Source organism: Petaurus breviceps, unplaced genomic scaffold (genome assembly GCF_028583685.1).
Source record: "Petaurus breviceps papuanus isolate PSGF00001 unplaced genomic scaffold, PetGlider_PUasm1.0 128, whole genome shotgun sequence".
NCBI lineage: Eukaryota > Metazoa > Chordata > Mammalia > Diprotodontia > Petauridae > Petaurus > Petaurus breviceps.
The window spans coordinates 734,053-758,210 of NW_027185664.1; the positions used below are offsets into that span (position 1 = coordinate 734,053).

The following is a 24,158-nucleotide window of genomic DNA, read 5'->3' on the forward strand; positions in this document are numbered from 1 at the left end:
CCCTCCCTCCCCCCTCTTTCCCTGTCCCTCCCTCTCTCTCCCTTTCTCTCTCTTTTCCTTTCTCTCCCTCCCTCTCTCCCTCTCTGTTCCTCCCTCTCTCTCCTTCCCTCCCCTCTCCCTCTTTCCCTCTGTCTCTCTGCCTCTCTGTCTGTCTATCTGTCTGTCTGTCTCTCCCTCTCCATCTCCCTCCCCCCTCTCACAGAAGGTCCCTTTTTATGATCCTATGATATTTACATCTCAATGGTCTTTACTTGATAAATTCTCTCAGAAGTGGTAGTGTGTTAGGGGCGGCCAGGTGGCTCAGCGAGTAAGAGCACCGGCTCCAGTGTCGGGATGACCTGGATCAAATCCGGGCTCAGATACTCAGTACCACACCCAGAAATAACTGGCCGTGTAACCTTGAGCAAGTTACTTAACCCCGATTGCTTTAAAAAAAAAAAAAAGAAGTGGCGGTGTGTCTTTTTACACAATCTTATACACCTTCTCATTTTACAGATTAGAAAATGGAGACCAAGAGATAAAGTCCATTGCCCAAAGACACAATTGTCTTTAATGGACTAAAAAGATGCCAACTGAATTGGGCTTTTTATGGAAGGATAGTTATAGTTCTCTTTCCTCCTTGGAGAAGGATGCACAATACTTAAAAATTTTAAAGGATCAAATCAAGCCTTGATGAGATTCACTGGATTAAAGGCCTTGAGATGCTTGCCACAATCTAATTTGCAACATTATACTGTTAACTATAGGTCAGATCCCCACCCAGCATTCAGAATAGCCAGCACTACAGTTGTTGTATTAAATAGATATGATGTTACATTGGTTTTTTTTTCCTAGAGAAAACTCTATTTCCTCTTATAAAGGTACAGCAAGACTTTTTCTACCTGATTAAATTCCAAGTATGCAACATATGGCATTTCTGAATTGTAATATTGAAAAGCTCATTTTGATTCACTATATGCAAAATGGCCAGTACTGCAACTAAGAGCAATTTAGCCATTTTTTATTTGTAATATAGTTTTAATTTATTTCATTAAATGTCCCCCAATTACATGTAAAAATTTTAAAGTAATTTTTAAAAATTTAGAATCCCAAATTCTCTTCCTCCTCCCTCTCCCCCACTGCTTGAGAAAGCAAGTAATATATCAATTTTACATGCAAAGTCATGCAAAACATTTCTTTATTAGCCATGTTACAAAAGAAAACACATACACACATACAAATAATAAAGTGAAATAAGTATGCTTCCATCTGTATTCTGAGTTCATCAGCTCTCTCTCTGTAGATGGATTTCATTTTTCATCATGGGTCCTTTGCAGTTGTCTTGATCAGAATAGCTAAATCTTTCTCAGATGATAATCCTTACAATATTGCTATTACTGTGTACACTGTTCTTCTAGTTCTACTCATTTAACTTTGCATCAGTACATATGTCTTTCCAGATTTTTCTGAAACCATCCTGCTCATTTCTTATAATACAATAGTATTCCATCACAAGCATATACCACTACTTGTTTAGCCATTCCCCAATTGAAAGACATCCCCTCAATTTTCAGTTCTTTGTCACCAGAAAAAGAGCTGCTATAAATATTTTTGTACAAATAGATCTTTTTCCCTTTTCATTTTATCTCTTTGGGATATAGACCTAGTAGTAGTATTGTTGGATCAAAGGGTATACATGGTTTTATAGCCCTTTGGGCATTGTTCCAAATTGTTCTACAAAATGGTTGGACTACTTGACCACTCCACCAATAGTGGATTAGGGTCCCAATTTTTCCACATCCCCTCCAGCATTTGTAATTTTCCTTTTGCTAATCTGTTAGGCATGAGGTGGTATTCAGAGGTTTTTTATTTTGCATTTTTCTAATAGTGTTTTAGAGCTTTTTTTTTTTTTACATCGCCATTGATAGTTTTTATTTCTTCTTTTGAAAACTGCCTGTTCATATCCTTTGACCATTTATCAATTGGGAAAAAGCTTGTATCTTTATAAACTTGGTTCAGGTCTCTGTATCTTGAGAAAATGATGCTTGTAGCAGAGGCTACAAAATTTTCCCCCTAGTTTTCTGTTTTCCTTATAATTTTGACTGCTTTGTTTATGGAAAACCTTTTTAATTTCACGTAGTCAAAATTGTCCATTTTACTTCCTATGAGCCTCTCTACCTTTTTTATGATGATAAACTTTTCCCTTATCCATAGATCTGACAGGTAAAATTTTCAATCTTCTTTTAATTTAATTATGATATCACCCTAAATCATTTATCCATTTTAACTTTCTTGCTATGTGGTGTGAGATATTGATCTATGCCTCACTTCTGCCAAATTGCTTTCCAGTTTTCCCAACAATTTTTGTCAAGTAGTGAGTTCTTGCCCCAGAAGTTTGAATCTTTGGGTTTATCAAACACTAGATTACTATGGCCATTTATTACTGTGTATCGTGTACCTAATTATTCCACTGATCCACTACTCTATCTCTTGATACCAGATTTTTTTTCATGATTACTGCTTTATAATATTGTTTAAAATCTGGTACTGTGAAACTGCCTTCCTTCACATTTTTTTTCCATGAATTCCCCTGGATGTAGCCACTTTTTACTACCTTATAGATTTCACAGAGAATTTTAACTGTGCTTCAATCACCTGAAGTCCTTATCCCTTTTCATATGGGAATTTTAAGATCCACTGAGTTTCATTTGCAGTAAGGTAGCAGACAAAATATTTTATCTTGTAAATGTTGTATCAGTGCCTTTTATTCTTTATACCACAGTCATTTTCCAGTAACATTGCCATTGAGCCCTTCCTAATTATAAACAAAAACAGCTAAGCAAAATCAACCAACAGAGTCAACCAAAATCACCCAGTACAATGACCATGTATCAGCCCACAATGAGTAAGCCTTTACTGTGCCCCAGACACTGTGCTAAATGCCAAGGACATGAGGAAAAAGCAAAAATATCCCCTTTCTTTAAGGAGCATACATTTTAATGGGAGACGTATAATACTTACTTCTGGAAGTTAACCTTATAGGAGAAAGTATGAGCAGCTGTGTGTATGGGGGAAGGAGGACTGAGAAAGACCTCCTTTAGAAAATAGCATTTGAGTTGGTCTTGAAGAAAGTCAAAGTCAGGGAATCTAAGAGGGGGAGAGAGGATAGAGGGTGCAATACTGATGGGAATATAAATCCGAAGGAACACAGATGGAATATGGAGCATCATGTGTTAGACATAGTAAGTAGGCAGGTATGACTAAGCTATAGGGATCAGGTAGGGAAGAAATGTATGAAAGACAAGAAAAGTGTATAGAGGCTATGCTGTACAAATATTTAACTGCCAAATATTTAAGGATTTATGTTTGACTCCAGAGGTGTAGGGAGTCACTGAAATTTGCTGAGTACACTGGTCAGACCTATGCATTAGAAAGATGACTTTGGCAGCTGGATGGAAGAGGGAGAGGTGCAGTAAGGAGACCAGTGAGAAGGCTATCAGAATAGTCTGAGGGAGAGATTATGAAGGTCTGAACTAGGAATATGGTCATGTAAGTGAATAGAAGGGGGTAAATAGCAGAAATGATATGAAGGCAGAAAGGACAAGTCGTAGAGGCAGCCATGTAGCACAGTGGATAGAGCACTGGACCTGGAGTCAGTAAGAACCTTAGTTCAAATCTGACCTCAGATACTTCCTAGCTGTGTGACTTCAGACTTCACTTAACCTCTTTGTTTGCCATAGCTTCCTCAACTGTAAAAGAATAATAGTACCTCCCTCTCAGAATCAGTCACTATGGGGATTAAGTAGGATAATATTTGTAAAGGGCTTAGCACAGAACTTAGTATATAATAGATACTTTAAAATGCTTGTTCCTTTTCCTTCCCTTCCCTGTCTCAATGGGGTGAGTGAGAATGACCTGTCAAGGATGACAACAATGACTGTCTATGCAATATTCTTAACCCATCCTTCATCTTCTCTCTACTGTGAGGAGGGAAGTGTGTTTCTTTACAGGTCTTCTGGAATAAAAATTGGCCATTAATAATATTCATTATAAAGTTAAAAAAAATCAGTATTAAAACCATTAGAGAAATAATAAGAACCAATGTTCTCTACTAACTCAGGGAATTTTAGTATCTTTCTTTTAGAATAGTGGGAGAATTCCTGAGAACACATTCTTTGCTGACTACTCATACTCTGGGCATAAATCCCTCAACAGAGTGGAGACTGAACATGTAGCATCTCTTATCTTACTGAATCACAGAATTTGAGGTTGGAAGGGATTTCATGAGGTAGGTAGTCCAATCCATACCCAGAAAAGAATTCCTCTGTGCTATATCAGAACATTTTTTTTTCCTTTCATGCCTCTTCAGCCTCTACCTTTTGCACCTAGTTGGGGCTTAAGAAAAGGAATCTAATCCTTTATTCAGATGATAGCCATTCAAATACTTAGAGACAGATATCTTCTCCAGGGTAAATTTCCCACTTCTATCAACTATTTCTCACATGATGTGAACTTGAATCACTTTGGCTTCCTAGTTACCTTCCACCTAATAGTCCCCAGTTTATTAATGACCTTCATAAAATATGGCACCCAGAACAGAGCACTGGCTCATTCTTGGCCAGCTGGTGATTGGTTTTTCCAGTGACTATAAGAGATTACCTTTCTTTTTTATTCTCTGCAGTCAGCAAGTAGGCTTTGCTGAGGAAACTATTCCTCTCTGATAGTCAGGCACTGTCATGAATGCTTCCTTTCCTATTCTCTCTTCTTTCCTAGAAATTCATAACGTTCTAACAGACTACTGACATGATGCTCCTTGTATCTAAGGACACAATTCCCTGGGGAAAATGAAACCCTTCCAGTGAGAATTTAATGCCTTACTTTGAAGCATTATGGAAATAATTAGGTAAACAATTAAGTCTTGTCTACTTGGGAATCAGTCTGAGACCAAATAAAAGATCTGGATGAATTAAAAAATCTGAACATCACTGAAATCCCTGAACTTGTTCCCTAAATTGGGGACCAAACTACTATAATTCTACCTCTGCAATATGAAAATATCTCAGGCATCTTTCCCAACCTTTGTACTTATTCTCACACTATCCTAGTTGAGAGCCTCATTGCTTCTAACTGGTCATCTTGCTGCTAACCTACCCGCACCTCCAATGCTTCTTTATACCACACTGAAATAGACTTCTTAAATTCTGATTGTGTCTCTCCTCTATCCCTTATAAAGCTTTAATGACTCCTCCTTGCCTATAAGAAAAACAAAACAAAACAAAACAAAACAAATCTTTTCATCTATTATTCCAGACTGTCCATAATTCGGATTCACCTTATCTTTCCAATCTTCTTAGAAGCGTTCTTCAGGCACAAAAGTTGAAGCCTGAGTGGCCTAGTGGTTCCTCCCTCCTCTTGTGATACCATTTCCTACTCCCCCACACTGGAGGTTTATTCATCTTTAAGATTAGTGCCTCAAGCACAATAAGCATTTAAGAAGAGCCACTGTTGTATGTTATAATAGTCAGCTGGATAAACTTAGCATAAAGAGAAGAGGAAGGGGGTGGCCAGGTAGCACGGCAAGTAAGAGCACTGGCTCCGGTGTCGGGATGACTTGGAGATAGAATCCTGGGCTCAGACACTTAGCACCCACCCAGAAACACCTGACCGTGTAACCTTGAGCAAGTTACTTAACCCCAATTGCTTAGGGGCGGCCAGGTGGCTCAGCGAGTAAGAGCACCAGCTCCAGTGTCGGCATGACCTGGGGATCAAATCCAGGCTTAGAAACTCAGCACCACACCCAGAAATAACTGACCGTGTAACCTTGAGCAAGTTACTTAACCCTGATTGCTTAAAAAAAGAGAGAGAGAGAAGAGCAAGTCTAGATTATTCCTAGGGAGTCTTGTTGGACAAACTCCTTTTTCCATGGCGCAGACATCAGAGAAAGCTCTAGAAGGGCTCAGAGTTGTGTGCCTTTGCTTTATGTAAGCCCAGCAATACCCTGTCCTTTTCTTCTTTCTTTTCCCTTGGCAACCATGCAGTTTCAGGAAATTATTTCTCTGAACTCTATGTACCTGGGTTAGTGTCTTTTATCACTGGTAGATAAGAATTTCTCTCTAGGTGACATTGGAAATGTCCTTTTTATTCCAGTGAATACAGTGAGCCAATAATGTCCCCAAAAGTTGAAAAAGAAGGAAGGGTTTTTGGACATAATCCTACATCTTGGTTTTTCTCAGACATTTTTTCCTTAAATATTTTGATCCTTTTCTTCTTGCTGTCTTTTTTTATTTAAAAAATTAGTTATTTATTTTTAACAGATTTTAAAAATTTGAATTTCAAATTCTCTCCTTCCCTTTGCCCCCTCCCAGGCTCTCTGAGGAGGCAAGCAATATGATATCAACTACACATGTGAAATCATGCAAAACATATTTCCATATTATGCATGTCAAAAAAACAGCAAGAGAAATAAAATAAGGAAATTATTCTTCAGTTTTTATTCAAAGTTCATCAGTTTTCTCTCTGGCTGTGGATAGCATTTTTTATTTTGTGTCATTCAAAATTGTCTTGGATCCTTGTATTGATCAGAGTAGTTAAGTCTTTCACAGTTGATTGTTGTTACTGTTATACTGCTGTTATAATATATAATGTTTTCCTGGTTCTGTTCACTTCACTTTGCATCAATTCATATAATTCTTCCCAGGTTTTTCTGGAACCATCCTGCTAATCATTTCTTATACCACAATGGTACTCCATCATAATCACATACCATAACTTGTTCTGCTATTTCCCAATTGCATCCCTTCAATTCGATGGAGTAGATTTTATTTTTTAAAATATTTTCCCTAATTACATGTAAAAACAGTCTTTAACAGTTTTTTTTTACTTTTAAATTCTCTCCTTCCCTCTCTCCTACTGCTCTCATTGAGATGGCAAGCAGTTTGATATCAGTTGTGTGTGTGTGTGTGTGTGTGTATATATATTCATATAAAACATTTCTGTAATAATCATGCTGTGAAAAAAAACAGATTAAAAAAACAGGAAAAAATTAAGAAAGTAAAAACAAGTATGCTTTGATCTGCATTCCAAGTCCATCAGTTATTTCTATGAAGATAACATTTTTCATCATAAGTCCTTCAGAAATGTCATGTTTCATTGTATTGCTGAGAATATCCAAGATCATTCACAGTTGATCATAAAATATTGCTGTTGCTCTGGACAGTGTTCTCCTTGTTCTGTTTATTTCACTTTGCATCAATTCATATGTCTTTCTAAGTTTTTCTGAAACCATCCTGCTTATCATTTCTTTTTTTTTTTAAAGCAATTGGGGTTAAGTAACTTTCTCAAGGTTACATGGCCAGTTATTTCTGGGTGTGGTGCTAAGTATCTAAGCCTGGATTTGATCCCCAGGTCATCCCGACACTGGAGCCGGTGCTCTTACTCGCTGAGCCACCTGGCCACCCCCTGCTTATCCTTTCTTACAGCACAATAGTATTCCATCACAATTTTAAGCTACAACTTGTTTAGCCATTGCTCAATTGATGAACATCCCCTAAATTTCCATTTTTTTGCCACCACTAAAAGAGCTGCTAGAAATATTTTTGTATATATAAATCCTTTTCAAGTGTCTTTTTTTTAACTTTAGTACAGAGCTCGTAGTGGTATTGCTGGGTCGAAGTCCCTTTGGGCATAGTTTCAAATTATTGTCTGGAATGGCTGAATCCATTCTAAACTCCACCAGTCATGCATTAGTGTCTCAATTTTCCTCCATCCCTTCCAACATTTGTCATTTTTCCTTTTGTGATGTTAGTTAATTAGATAGGTATAGGGTGGTATCTTGGAGTTGTTTTAATTTGCATTTCACTAATCAATAGTGATTTAGAAAAAAATTCATATGACTATATGTAGCTTTGATTACTTTGACTGAAAATTTCCTGTTCATATTTTTTTTTACCATTTATCAATTGGGGAATGGTTCTTATATTTTTAAAATAAATTTGATCCTTTTCTCTATGTATTTGAGAAATGAGGCCTTTATCAGAAAAAAAACCTTACTATATATTTTTTCATAATTCTGATTACTAATGGTATTTCTCTCCATCCTATTTCCCCTATTTATCCTATTTCCTCTCTCTCCTTTCACCCTGTCCATCCTCAAAAGTGTTTTGCTTCTTACTACTACCTCCTTTCTATCAATCCCCCTTTTTCTTATTTCTTTCCTCTTCTACCTTCCTGCAGGGTAAGAAAGATTTCTTTTCTTTTTTTTAAAGCAATTAGGGTTAAGTAACTTGCTCAAGGTTACATGGCCAGGTGTTTCTGGGTGGGTGCTAAATGTCTGAGCCCAGATTCGATCACCAGGTCATCCCAACACTGGGGCCATTCTTCTTTCTCACTGTGCTACCTGGCAGCCCCAAGAAAGATTTCTTTATGCAACTTCATATGCATATTACTACCTGTTTGAGCCAATTCCAATGAGAGTAAAACTCACTTGCTCCCACCCACATCCCCCATTTCCCCCAGACACTTTAAAGCTCTTTCATGCCTTCTTTATATGAAATAATTTACCCCATTATAAATCCCCCTTTTTCCTTCTCTTAGTACATTCCCCTTTCTCACCCCTAAAATTATTTTTTTAAATATCATCCCATCATATTCAACTCACACCCATGTCTCTGTCTGTGCTATGTTCCTTCTAACTGCCTAAATAATGAGAAAATTCTTGTGAGTTATAAGTGTTATAGGAATGTAAAAAGCTTAATCTTATTAAATCTCTTATTATTTTCCTTTCCTTTTTACCTTTATACACTTCTCTTGAGTCTTTTATTTGAATATCAGATTTTCTATTCAGCTCTGGTCTTTTCATCAAGAATACTTGAAAGTCCCCTATTTCATTCAATATCCGTTTTTTTTTTCCCTTGAAGGATTATACTCAGTTACACTGGGTAGATAATTCTTGGTTATATTCCTAGCACCTTTGCTTTCTAGAATATCATATTCCAAGCCCTTTGATCCTTTACTATAGAAGCTGCTAAATTTTGTGTTATTTGTGTTATCCTGACTGTGGCTCCATATTTCTTTCTAGATGTTTGCAAGATTTTCTTATTAACCAGGGAGCTCTGGAATTTGGCTAGAATATTCCTGGAATTTTCATTTTGGGATCTCTTTCAGGAGGTGATCTGTGGATTCTTTCAATTTCCATTTTACCTTCTGGTTCTAGAATATCAGGGCAGCTTTCCATGATAATCTTGAAAGATGATGCCTAGGCTCTTTTTTTTTTCTTTTTTGATCATAGTTTTCAGGTAGTCCAACAATTTTTAACTTATCTCTCCTGGATCTATTTTCTAGGTCATTTGTTTATTTTAAGATAGCTCACATTTTCTTCTCTTTTTTCATTCTTTTGATTTTGTTGGGGCAGCAGGAGAGTTGTAGAATGTATTCTTGTTCATTTATGAATTGGATGAAATGTCCTCTGAGGTTGTTTCTAACTCTTTGATCTTTGGATCTTAATTGATTAATTTCATCCACCTACCAGAACAAAGTAATTGGCTTTCTGCAAAAGAGATCAGTTCCTATCTGTGTCTATGGTACAGATTTCTAGGGTTCTTATTTATTTATGACTACCAATACTTTTAAAAATATTTCATCTGATGGACATTTCATTTCCTCTATTCAGGAGAGAAGAGAAAGGGAATTAGCAGAGTGGGTCAAGAATGTGGCCTCCAGGATGGGAGGAGGAATCACAATGGTTAAACCAAGCAGATTTCAGTATTGGGGAAGGAAAGGGAACAAATACTTAGGTAGCACCTCCTTTGTGCAGGCATGATATAACTGCTTTTTTGCAAACATCTCTGGCTCTTCACAGAAATCCTTTGAGATAGGTATTCTTATCCCATTTTACAGATGAAGAAACTGTGACAAGTAGATGTTAAGTGGCTTGCTAGTGACACAGCTAGTAAGTGTCTGAGGTTGGGTGTGAACTCAGGTCTTGCTGACTCCAGATCTAGAGCTCTATCCACTGGGTGACCTAGCTGCCTCAACTTCACCTATTTGCAAAGTTCCATTCATGTCACCCATTTGCTGTCAGAGTCTCTAATCCTACTAGTACAGTCCCCGAATTTCAGGAAAGAGCAGTTACAAAGAAGCTGACCTCTCCCTAGAGATCTGTTAACTTTACAATTAACAAAAGGCATGGGTACTATTTGCCTAGCAACTTAGTGTCTTCATTGAGCTCTCATATTTATGCTCAGTTTACATTCCTGTTATTGAGAAGCCAAATTGAGATTGAGTAGAAGTATAAACTTGGGATCCTGAACACCTTGAAGTGCCCACCAGAAATTATACACCAAAGCCCACTAAACCTGCCAGAAGGGGCCCTACCAGGGTCCCTGGAAACCACCTGATAGGACATAATAGTGAGGGAACTTTTCACATGTGTTGCTAGAAACATACCCCAGATATAAGTCTGTTCTTATTAGCCCAGATACAAGTCTGTTCTTGTTAGGTACCCAAGAATTTACTAGAAGTAGCACCCCCCCTTAGAACCACATTTTGTTGTTAGCAACGTATTATTCTATAAAAATGCACCTTTCAGGAGACTCGAGGCTGTCTTCCCTACTGGGGAAGCAGTCACCAGCTTGTTAATAAACACTCCTATCAAATTATAGTTGGCTTGGCTGTCATGTCCATTTCACTTGGAGGTTCCACTGAGATAGCATTTGGTTTCGTATTGACAGCTGAACCAGGCTCCCTGGAGGGCTGGGAAGGCAATTCAACCTAGGGGGTGGCCACCGAGATATGTTCCTAGGCCCCAGGCTTGTATCATTTCCTGAGTGAACCAGGAACCTGAGTCCTTCCCAAATTCTTTCAATTAGGTCCATGAGTGTTCTTTTAGGTGAGTACTCATGCAGTGTAAAAGTGCCTAGGGGGTGATCACCAAGTGATGTTCCTTGGCCCCAGGTAGAGTAGGAGGCTAAGCTGGATGCGGCATTAATTCCCCTACTGGCCTCCAAGGTCAGGATGCCGATGGAGTGCCCTTTCTTTATGTATTCTGTGTGTTCTCTGTAACTTTAACCCTTTCTTTATGTGTCCTGTGTGTCTGTCACTAGGCTTTGCTGTAATCTTAACTGTGCTGTAACTTTTAACTTTTTGTCTCTGTCACTGGCTGGAAGATAAATTGCTTGGCCCCGAGTCTCAGCCAAGGGAGCTATTGCCATAGATCAAAAGCTCAGTCTCCTGCCAGCTCCCCATCCCCTATCTCAACCACTCCATCAGGGCTCTTCCCACTCTGACAGATTGTTCCACCCCTGGGATCTGACCAGCCTACCTGGGACAACTGCCAACAGTTGCTCCGGGTGCTTGGTTGCTCCACCTGGGATCCCCAAAGGGAGGGAGTGAACTTTTGAAATCCAAAAATCTCAGTGCAAAGGACTACTGGAGAGACAAAAAAGCTGCCAGAGTATATTCTGTGTGTTGTGTTGTTTTGTGTATATTCTGTCTCTGGGATACCGGCAGGTAGAAAGGATGAAGCCTTCTTCCTTTTGCCCTGCTGCATTTGTGTATATTCTGTCTGTCTATAACTTTTGTTTTGTCTCTGCCTGCATTTCTTTTGGTCTCTGTAACTTTAATATCCTGTCTGTGGGATTGTGTAAAGAAATCTCTGAAGCTGCCACCCTGTAAGATTCAAAAAAGCAGCCAAGAGGTAAGAAACACTGTACCTGAACTAGAAAGATTGATAGACTCTTAAAGGAATGGCTGTTGGCAGAAAACCATTTCTCCTTCCACTCCTTGAACTCCAGCCAAAGTTCTTGCAGTAGAAAGACAAATGGACAGAGAGAAAATGGAAAATTTCTCCCCTAAGATCTTTCTAAGAGAAGGAGTCACTTCAATGATCAAAGAGAAGTAGGTTTCCAAGCTGCACTTTGAAATAGGACTAACACTTAACCCTTTCCTGGGTCATAGAAAGGGAACTGTGCAATATCGTTGGGAATATAGATCCAGGTAATTGAATTGACTCTGGTTTCTATTTGGCACCAAGAAAATTTTAGTTCTGTGTAACTACAAAAACTGAAGTTTAAGGTCACCAGATTGGTTATTCAATTGTGTTTATTTCAAAGTTCAACATTAAGACCATGATTGTTACTGGTAAACAGTTGTATTATCTGTGTTGTATGAGAAGCAGCTTCTCTTAAAGTCTTGAAGTAGATCTGAAATTTTAAAGGAATGAACACCTAAGAAAAGTTCACTTGAGCAAAAGATCAAAAAGAAATCCACTAAGATTCTCCTCCCCTTAGCCCTACCTCTGACAAGGCTAAGGGCTATGGTGCCCTCTCACTGTGATCCAACTCTGACCAGACCAGTGCCACAGTGACAAGTTACAACTGCTAAGATTCTTTTCCCTGTGGTCTCAGTTCTTCTTAGCTTGGGCTACAGAGCCCTCCCCTGTCATCCAGCTCTGATGGAGCTGAGGAGACAGTAAGAGGTTTGAACCATTAAGAATTTTCTCCCTGTTGTCCTGGCTATAACTGAGATAAGGCTGCAGTGAAGTTAGTTTGAGTTAACCTCCTCAAAAAAAGAAAAACAGGGGGAAGGTACAGCAGCTACATCGGAACTTCATGGGCTTGTCATCTGCCTACCTGAAAGGCTAAATCCCTGGAATAGAATATTTTTTTGAATGACATGGGAACAGTTGGACAAGGGAAAAGAAGCTTGTGAAACAAAGGTACAAGCACAAGTTAATCATTATCCCATGTACTAAGCCTGGGATACATCTGAGCTACTAAAGTGTGTGTTAGCTCTGAGCTATTCAGCCTAAAACTATATTCTTTCCACAGCCTAAATAGTTTAGTAAAAGGGTACTTGGCCTAGCTCCTACTAGCAATAGTTTTAGATCCCCAGGTACCCTGAAGCCCACCCCTATAAGTAAGCAGAGCCTGAAGTTTCTACTTCAAATTCCCCAAACCCTCTCCTCAATGCTCCAGGCTACCATCTCCTGGCACTCCCCAGTTGAGCAGTGCCCTTTTTCTCCCAAATCGACCTTCCCATAACCAGGGTCTGCTATGGTTTGTTTGATAAAGTATAGGAAATTTGGGAAAATGGAGGGTTTTCTCCTGAAATATAGAGTTCACTCTGTACCATGAAGCCCCAACTTTAGTACCATCTAAGAGGTCTCTCCCTTGCTGCAAATGATTCTTTTGCTTGTTCCAGTAAAAGACTCCTGGAACACAATGGAGTAGGGAGAAAACACCCCAGAATATAGAGAAAAAAGAGAAAAACAAAAGAGGTACAGCTAAGAGAAAGATGAAACAGAGAAAATCAGAAAAGTGAGAAAAAGCTTGTCAGTGAAAAACAGAGTGTTCCAAACTCTGCACTGACTGGTTGTGTGACCTAGTATAAATCATTTAACCCTGAGTCTCAATTCATCTGTAAAGTGGGGAGATGAAAAAGAGAGAGGAGAAAATGAGGTCAGAAGTCAACTAGCCTCTTCACTTGGTAAGATCAATCATTCTTATATGTAATTTGGAAATGCAATTGATGTCATCTCACAGTTTATATTATTGTATTTCTACACTGTATATTGTAAAACCTGAGTGAGGAGAAAATTGTGTAAGACCAGTAGTGTTATTTTATCGATTTTGCTTGACCCTGACTTGTAATGTGTATATCTGTTATTTAAAAAAAACAAACAAACTTTTAAGATTGTTAACTAAGCTATTTTGGGTTACTGTTTTAAATAAAATCTAAAAAAAATTAAATATTTTAAATTTTAAATAAAATCTAAAAAAAAGGTAAAATCTAAAACTGTTAGTTGATTACTGTATGTGGAAAAGAGGAAACTGGATGAAAACTTGTCTGACTAGTTCTACCCATTCAGATCAGTCTCTCCTACTTAGAATTAATATAAATTTTCCTTATGTTGTAAAACTATCAAATCCCCTAGAAACTATCTCCAGGCAAGGTCATTCAGCCCAAGAAAGGAGCTTCTTTTAGTCATATAGATGTTAAATGAACCTAACTTGCTAAGAATTTGCAAAGATTGAAAGGGATTTTTATCAATTGGCTTTATATTTTAGAAGGAAAGATAATAAATGGAATTTCTTACATTGACATTTTTATTGCTTATTGCAGCTCCATGAGAATAGAAATAATTATAACTGGCTCTGAGCTGTGATTGGTAAAGCTTGTTGTTTAGGGTGAAAAGCACATGGGACCATAACTAAATTTTATTTTGAATTTGGGTATAGTTGTCTGTATTAAATCAGTATCTGAGAGAAAATGCCACTAGCTACTCAGAGGAATGTGATCCTGTTCTGTTAACATGTGGAAGTCTATATTTGGTAAAGGTCGAAGGGACAATCTTAGCCTCTGTCTGAGATGGGATCCCTCCTGGCTCAATTTACCCATGAGGTTCCTTTGAAAGGAATGTTTCCCACCCATTCCTGAGTCTAGCTAGACATGTTTATTGCTAAATTGATGTAACAAGTTGTAAAGCAGAAGAGAACTGTTTTGATCTGAATTTGTACTTATTCCATCATCTAAGCAAGTGTTAATATTTGTAACTGAAGATTATGTGTAAAATTCATTCCCCTTTTTGAGATTCTGTTTGGTACCCCACCTCCTATTGTACTTTGGGTGATGGATGCTGTTATGTATGACTGTTAATGATTTACTTCTCAAGTCCCTCCAAGCTCTCTGAGACATCCAGGATGCAGTCCGAGCAGTGTACCAGACCACTTCGCTGTTAAGGTGGCTGGAAGAAAAGTGTGAATTCACCGCTCCGGTGACTTACAACTGAAGATTAAGAGACTGTCCTAATGCTCCTGTTCCTGGCCTTCCTGCCTTTGGCCAATTCCAACTCCTATGCTCCCACCTTGTACTCTTGGACTCTTACTAATACAATTAATGGGACTCTAATTGCAAAAAATGTGACTCATGGGCAGCCCACCCTCTCCTTTGATGTCTGTGCCCTCCTTGACCCCAGGTTCATGTCATAAATTACCTGTCCACCTATGTTAGAAAAAGGATCCAAGCCATCAAGCTGTTTGGCCTCTGCACTACCTATGTCCCCGGACTCAGTTGAGTCCGAGTTTCAACTATGAACAAGAAAAAGGGGGGAGTGAACTGCTCACCAGAAATTATACACCAAAGCCCCCTAAACCTGTCAGAAGGGGCCCCTACCAGGGTCCCTGGAAACCATCTGATAAGGCATAATAGTGAGGGAACTTTTCACGTGTGTTGCTAGAAACATACCCCAGACACAAGTCTGTTCTTGTTAGCCCAGATACAAGTCTGTTCTTGTTAGGTACCCAAGACTTTACTAGAAATGACACCCCCCTCCTTGGAACCACATTTTGTTATTAACAACATATTATTCTATAAAAATGCACCTTTTAGGAGACTCGAGGCTATCTTCCCTACTGGGGAGGCAATCACCGCAGTTAATAAACACTCCTATCAAATTATAATTGGCTTGGCTGTCATGTCCATTTTATTTGTCCATTTCAACCTGAGTTCAATTTCCACTTCTCTGAGATGTAAGAGCCCTCTGTTTTCTCAATCATTAAATGAGGATAACAATGCCTATAATACCTACCTCAGGTGCCTTTCCTGATTCCCCAAGTTGTTAGTGCTCCTTCTGTGCCCATCGATATGTTATTTTCCTCAGGAAAGTGTAAACACCTTGAAGATAAGGATTTTTTTTTATCATATTTGTGTTTATTCTCAGTGCTTCACACAGTGCCTGTCTTGTGAGTGTATATGTGTGTACATGCTCACACACAAACATAATCTCCTTTGAACCTCATAACATCCCTGTCAATCAGTATTTATTACATGCTACAGACACACATGTGTGCACACATGCAGACACATGCAGACACACTGCAAATTTAAAATACTGTAAAAAAGTAAAAAACACAGTATGGAATTGTAAATAGAGAGTAACCTTAGAGCCAGCAAGACCTAGATTTAAGTGCTATCTCTGACACATATTAACTGTGTGATCCTAGGCAAGTCATTTATTTTCTTGCACCTCTAGGTCAATGGTGTCAAACTCAAATAGAAATGGGGAAGGGGCACTAAACTATACCTATGGATCCCTGTAAACCACATACTGATTTATAAAACTGCATTTACATGTAAATAATGTTCATATATTATATGTACACACATGTATGTACATGTATGTACATATACATGCACACACAGGATATGCACACCTATTTCAAATGTGTTGAAAAGCAGGTATTGCTCAGTGCCTGTTTATGCCTAAGGATGTATAGGATACTACCATGCTACCATTTCTAAATATATGTACTAATAACAACAACAACAATAAATAATAATAAAAATAGTTCTTAGATTGCATTTAGATAGTGCTTTCCATATATGATTTTACTTGATCCTCACTATAACCCAGTGAGGCAGATGCTATTTTTATCCCTATTTTATAGATAAGGAAACTGAGGCTGAAAGAGATTAAGTGACTTGTCCAGGGTCACACAGCTACTAAGTATGTGAGGCAGTATTTGAATTTAGGTCTTCTTGATTCCAAATCAGGCAGTCTTTTCATTATACCACCCAACTATCCTGGGAGTGAGATTCTTATGCTTTTTAGGACTTCCAAAATCAAAGGATGATCAGATGTCACAAATTTTAAAAAGTTTTGGAGAGATCATTAATATTAATCAAAATGCTCACTTGAAACTCTCTCATTTTTTTTTTTTCCACTGCAGAATATCCCTGTGAACTCTACTGCCGACCCATCGATGGACAATTTTCGGAGAAAATGCTAGATGCTGTTATTGATGGTACACCTTGTTTTGAAGGAGGCAACAGCAGAAATGTCTGTATTAATGGCATATGTAAGGTATTGGGTATGTTTCCTTAATCTCCAACTTTGTGCAATCATAAAAGTGATTAAGCCGAATTAAAATCATTTGAGCCTCCTCATAACTTTCATTAGTAATACTGAAAAGCTGAGTAGTTTGAACTGCTAGAATCTTCATTGTCAAAGCATTTTGTGAGCACTTACCATTTCTTTGGTGTGGGTCTAGATTCCAGCCATTGGAGAGGGGATTGCAGAAAAAGGGATGTGTGACCTCTCCCATCAAGGAACTTAGCATCTAAATGATAAATGTTTGGTGAACTATATTGTTAATGGGATTTAAGATCTTCCCCACCTATCAATAGGTGCTGAGGTTAGCATTTTGCTTTGGGGCTCTCTCATTTGGAAGAGTATTCTTGTGATTTGACCAGATAAGACTCTGGGTAGCTGGGCTAAGGAGTACCCCACCCCTGCTTTGAAAAACTCATATATTGGTGCTTCTCTCTCTGGTAACTATGTATGTTATTGTATATGTATATTGTCTTGATCAGATAGTTGGATCTGTCTGTTGGTCTGTGCTAATTTCTCAGGCAGAAGTCCTGTCTTTATTTCTCTGCTTGTATTTTCTCTATTTTATTTGTTTGGATTTTCTTTGAAGTTCAGGATACTGATTTTTCCTCTGAACTAATGAATGTAATTTAAAAAGATTACTGACCCCTTGAACAGCTATCTTTCCCAGTAAAGCATATTTAAGAACCTGTGTTAGCAGTTATCCTGGGTATACCAGTGTGATTGCTGCTACAGAAACCCAAACCCAACTTAAAGAGTTTCCATGACATTTAAGATTTTGTATTTTTAAAAAATTCTGTTTACTTTGTCAATGAAGTAAGATATGAGATAAAACCAAGGTTAATCATACAATTTTATACTTGTATAATATTTTCATCTTTTCAAATCATTTGCACATTCATTATCTCATTTAATTCTTACAACTCTGTGAGGTAAGCTAGGCAAGTAATTGACATTATGTGGAAAATATGTAATTTAGCCAGTAGGAGCTCCTAGTATGGTAACTCCCCACCCTTCTCTGCCTCAATACATAACATGGCTTGTTAGCTCTTTGAGTTTTTTCAGATTCAGAAAGAATGTCACTTGTCCTGTACTACCGTACCTTGATTAATGTAAACAAGACCCAAGTAATAATTTTAGAATGGACCCTTTATTAAAAATGCCATGTGGCGGAACAGGCCACATTCACCACAGCTGCTATTTCAAACCTTTTCATCACTCCTAAAGCTTCCTAGGGCATTCCTTCTGCCCTCCCTCTCAGCTGAAGTCCTTGTCTCATATGGCACTGAAAAATAATGAGGCCATTCAATAAAAGTTTCTTCTTTTACATTTCCTTCTCCTATCAAACATTTCCTTCTTCTTCTCCATCTTCTCCATCATTACTTTTTTCACATGAAGAAGTGGCCCTTCTCTTTATCAAAGTAAACATGTAGTCTTTATCATATCACCTCTTGTGCAGTCCAACTGATCTCCCCCATCTATCATTCTGACTTTCCATCTCTGCCTGTCTCTCTCTGTCTCTGTGTCTGTCTGTCTATCTCCCTCCCTATCCCTCCCCTTCAGTCTCTCCCTATCCACTCTCTTCTTCCATGTTGCCTTCAAATCTACCGATATCTCATCTGTCCTTAAAAAAACAAGCTAGATCCAGCCTCCCATTCCTGTTAGCCACTGTCCTCTCTCTTGTCCTCTTTTTAGCTAAACTTCTTGAAAGTCATAAACCTCTTCTCACTTTATTCTATATCCTCTACAATATGATTTCCAACATTTTAACTGAAATTGCTCTCTCTAAAGTGACCAACATCCTCTTAATTACCAATTCTAATAAGCTTTTCTTAATCTCAATTCTTCTTAGCCTCTTTGCAGTTTTGCACTCCACTAATCACAATCATCTCCCAGATACTCTCTCCTCTGTCAGTTATTGTACACTGTTCTCTCCTGGTTTTCCTCCTACCTGACTGTTCCTTCTCAATCTCTTTTGCTAGATCTTCATACATGTCAAATCTACTAAATGCTGGTGCTTCCAAAAGCTATATCCTTAGCCCTCTTCTACTTTCTTTTGGTCCTATACTGCTTGATCATCTCATCAGCTCCCATGGGAGCAGCTATCATCTATTCTCAGACATATATGTGTATGTATGTGTATATATACACACATAAACATGCTTTGTAAATATAGACACATACATATGTACAGCTATATACATGTAGTCACACATATACATGGAGTCCCAAAAGTTTGGGAATGCCATGTTATACACATGCATACATATATGTATGTGTACTGTATGTGTGCATACACATACATATAGGGGAAGGAGAAGGAGAGGAAATGGGAAAGAGACAGAAAGAAGGGGAGGAGGAGGAAAAAGAAAAAAAGGAGAGATAATGAGGGAGTGGAGGGGGGAAAGGTAAAGGGAGTGGAGGTTTGGAGGTTAAGGGGTGAGGATGGAGAATGAAACTCCCCTGTCTACAATCCAGAATCACTTTTTGAGTGTCTCAGATTGTGTATCCCAAAGACATCTCCAACTTAACACATCTAAAACTTACTGTCTCCCTGCCCCTTAAAAGAACAAATCCTTCCTTCTTTCCATCTTTCCTATTACCATCATCTTCCCAATCACCAAGGTACATGACTTTACTTTCTCACTTGCACTCATACCACATATGCAATGTGTTATCAAATTTTATTATTTCTATGTTCACAACATCTTTCATATTCATCTCCTTTCTCTCTATCACATAATCATGACCCTAGTTCCCTAATACCTTATGGATAAAATATAAAATTCTCTCTTTGGCATTTAAAGCCCTCCTTACCTTGCCAGGCTCCTTATATCTTACTCTCCTCGATATACTCTGTGATCTAGAACCACTGGTCTGCTTGCTGTTCCTACCATGTGATACTCCATCTCCTAACTCTGTAAAAAGGACTGTCCTTCATGTCTCATAAGCTCCCCATCCTCCCCTCTGTCTCCTGTGTTCCTTCAGAACTCTACTAAAATGCCTACCAATGGAGGAGGCATTTCTTATCCTCTCCCCATCCACCCTCAGCCCTAGTGCCTTCCCTTAATGGGAGAAGGGGAGAGATAGGAAGTAGCTAGGTGGCATAATAGGTAGAGTACTGGACCTGGAGTAAGGAATACTCATCTCCCTAAATTCAAATATGGTCTCAGACACTTATTAGCTTTGGGACCCTGGGCAAGTCACTTAAGCCTGTTTGCCTCCATTTCTTCATCTGTAAAATGAGCTGGAGAAGGAAATGGCAAACCACTCCAGTATCTCTGCCAAGAAAATCCCAACTGGGGTCATGGAGAATCAGAGATGCCTTAACAACAACAGCAGGAAGGTGACATGGTGTAGCAGCAAGCGCCCTGGCATACCCACAATGACTGCTAGCCAAACAAGGTTCTTAGATTTGCTTTTCTAAAGGAAAGCAACTCAAAATGGGTTAACAATCTTACTTTAATCAATCACACACACCGTATTTCCCCTATAATAAGACCTATCCCGAAAATAAGCCCTCCCCTTACTGTGTAAGATTCCTCTAAAATAAGCCCTCCCCCGAAAATAAGCCCTATTGAGATTGCTACTGTAGTGAAGGTGATCCCCTGCGCTACACGCTACATTATGGTACCCTCTGTATGCACCGTCCCCCCCCCACCGTGAAACGCACGCCGCGCTCCAAGCTGCATCCAATCAGAGCTGCAGCAGTGAGCACGTCATCCTGTTCTTCCCCAGTGATTTGCTTATTGAATAAAGGTACATTTTTTTGTTCACATTTACCTGTTTATTAAAATTGCTGTCAATGTTCATTAAAATAAGCCCTCCCCTGAAAATAAGCCCTCTGGTGTTTTTCTGTCCAAAAAAATAATAAGACAGTGTCTTATTATCGGGGAAACAAGGTATATCATTTACCTAGTTCAGGGGAAAAAGTCAGCACCCTGAACTTCAGAGAATACAAACAGAAGTTACAATAGACAATAACACAATTTAGCAGACAGGGCATCCAGCTGTCTGACCATTACATTCATACCTAGTCAGTTACCAGAGAGGGAAGCATCAACATCTGGGCTTTCAAAGCCAGGGGGCTCAACGGCTGCCCAGAGTCTCATCTGGCTAAATCACACAACTCTTCTCAAAGTGAGCCCCAAAGCAAAACCTCACACCAGGGTATATATAGCCTTCTCTTAGGTCAGAGAACGTCACAACCCTCTTGACCCACTGCCCAATCACAAAGTATCAAGGTGTGGGCATTGCTGAAAAACAAGCCTCCCACCACAGGCTCCATGTGACCATATTCAGCCTGTTAGGGGGAAGAGTATATTTTCAAATCAGGGAAATCTCAGATTGACTTAAGCCTATCAAGGGGCCAAGGGGCAGGGAAGATCTTTCGATCCTCATTATGTGTGGTCAGACTTGCACTTTAGGGAGCTCAATGGACTAGAGTGAGGAGAGGCTTGAGGCAGAACAACCAACCAACAGGCTATTGAAACCATTCAGGCATAGGGTAATGATGAGGCCCTGGGCTAGGATAGGGCAGTGGCAGGGCAGAGGAGGAGGTACACAAGTGATGTTGCTAAGGCAAAAATGATGGGGTGTGGTGACAGCTTGGATTTGCAAGGTGAGGAAGAAAGGAAAGTTGGGAGCCTGGGCAAGTGAGAGGGTGGTGTCCTACACAGCAATAGTCAAATTAGGAAGCTGAGAAGGTTGAGGGAACAGATGGAGAAGAAAATTAGTTCAGTTTTGGAGATGCTGAGTTTAAGATGTCTATAAAACACATTATCTCCAATTTATCACATATATATTTTATTTGTACATAGTTGTTTGTATATTATCTCTTCCATTGGACAAGTGACTTGAGAGCAGGGATTGTATTAAGAGGCCCCTAGGTGGTTCAGTAGACAGAGTGTAGGGCCCAGAGTCAGGAAGACCTGGGTTTATATCTGGCCTTAAACACTTATTAGCTGTGTGACCCTAGGCACAACAAGGCTGTGATCCCGTTAAATGGGGATCTTAATAGCACCAACCTCCCAGGATTATTAGGAGAATGAAATGAGATAATATTTGTCAAGTCCTTAGCACAATGTCTGGCACATAGTAGGTGGTTTGTAAATGCTTATTTTCTTCCCCTCTTTTGCCTTTCTCTTTAGTGCTTAGCACAATGCCTGGCACATAGTAGACAATAAATGCTGGTTGACTTGACTAGGCTCTACTGTGGGCTTATAAAGAAAGAATGAAACAGTTCATGCCCTCATAATATATAAATATATCATCTTTTAGTGGAAATTATATGTATAAAGCATTCAAAATACACATGAAGTAAAATTTCCAGTGTGGGAATTACCATCCATTGGGGAATGGTCATAATATAATGATTTGGTGGCAGTAGCAAATCCATCTCTTACTCTGGTGATAAGAGACCCATGCCCTTTTGGATCCATATAGCTGAACACAAGACAAAATAATGATAATATGAAGTATCCCCTTTCCCCCCCCCTGTGGTACTCTTGGTCTATTCAAAGTGAGAACATAATAGATCACATTTAGAGGGTATTCTGAGGTTTCCAAGGTGTTCTGTTTTCAACAGTCCTATGGAATATTCACAGTGAAAAAATATTATTCTCATTTTATAGGGAGATAGTGTGATATATTGAAAAGAGCACTGAATTTGAAATCAGAGGATTATGGTTCAAATTCCATCTAGCCATGTTACGTTGGGCAAGTCATTTAAACTTCTTGAGCCTCATTTTCCTTCTCTGTTAAAGATAAGTAGTAGATGATCTCTGAAGCCCCCTTTTAACTCTAACTCTGTTTTAACTTTAACTCTATTGTCCTAGATGAGGAAGCTGAGTTTCAGAGGGTTAAGCTATTTAGGCATGGTTATACACAGCTAGCAAATTAAAGTCATAAGCTTTCTAAACTTCAAATCCAGCAGTCAGTCCTCTGCATCAGGAACATTAGAGTCAGGAATCAAATTTGGACCTCATGACTCCAGATCCTCTTTCACTTTCAACTCTTAACACATTTTAGCAGTATTAAAAAAAAAAAAGTATAACACCTGATTAACTCATTTTCATAGTGGGCACAGTGAAAGAGAGGGAAAATTTAATGAGATATGAGTCAAAATAATATATTTTCTCCCTTGGTATCAATTGACACAAACTCTACTTAATTTTTTTTTTACTATGGAAATTTGACCATTCATTCAAAGGGTCCCCTATAAAATCCTAGAACATTATAGATAGAAAGAACATTAGAGATCATTTTCCAGATAAGGGAACTGAGGTCAGGTTAGGGAAAGTGATTTACTCCATGCAACCCAGCCAGTTAGGGGCAGAGCTTAAGCCCAGGCCTTGTGATGAAAACTCAGTTACCTTCCTACTACAGGGTGGTTATTTTTCTTGTTTTAACTTTTATTTTTTCTTAAAATATTAAATCTGCCTGGGATCTGGGCACAGTATGAAAAAGAATACTTTAAAATCAATCAGAAGGCTTCTTTTCGTGCTGTTTCCCTGACTTATTCTAAATTTTTGAATGAATGAAGGACAGTGGGAATGTGATTTTTAAAGATCAGCTTATTATTATGGTGCCCACTCTTAGCATGATCACATCACTTTTAAATGTTTGACATTTTTTTCACTCACATCCATTAAATGGTCACATATAGACAATTTCTTTTCTTCCATTCTTGATGAACAGGATTAAGAATATCTTTCTTTCAGGGGCGGCCAGGTGGCTCAGCAAGTAAGAGCGCCGGCTCCAGTGTTGGGATGACCTGGGGGATCGAATCCGGGCTCAGATACTTAGCACCACACCCAGAAATCACTGGCTGCGTAACCTTGAGCAAGTTACTTAACCCCAATTGCTTTAAAAAAAAAAAAAGAATATCTTTCTTTGGCGATTAGAAATATCTTTTTTAACCATGCAGATTGCGGTGTTTCAGGGACATCTCTAATTAGGATGTAAGAGCCATTGCCCCATTTGTGGATGCTTCTTCTCTAATCCTAACTAGAAGCTGCCCCCTTCCATGCCCCCACCATCCTTTATTTACTTACGTATTTATGTCTCTTACCTATTTCTGGGACCGTATCACTGCAAAATTCTTCCCAGAGGACATGGATGAAAGTCAATCATGTGATAAGCCTAAAGCTTAGTACTTCTGAGCTCCATTGGTCTGTAGAGGATGGTTGACTTGGCTGCACTCCATTTAGAAGCTTGGCCACAAGAAAGGAAGGGAGGGAGGAAGAAAGGAAGGAAGGAAGGAAGGAAGGAAGGAAGGAAGGAAGGAAGGAAG

General features: G+C 38.8%; 1 protein-coding gene across 1 annotated transcript in view; it reads left to right on the forward strand.

Moving 5' to 3' along the window:
• LOC138172274 (A disintegrin and metalloproteinase with thrombospondin motifs 12-like) overlaps positions 1-24,158 on the forward strand; it is a 598,980-nt gene that overhangs the window by 390,446 nt on the left and 184,376 nt on the right. Inside the window, exon 11 of the mRNA XM_069101962.1 lies at positions 16,704-16,837. Within this exon, the coding sequence (XP_068958063.1) occupies positions 16,704-16,837 (134 nt within the window). The remainder of the gene's footprint in view (positions 1-16,703; positions 16,838-24,158) is intronic.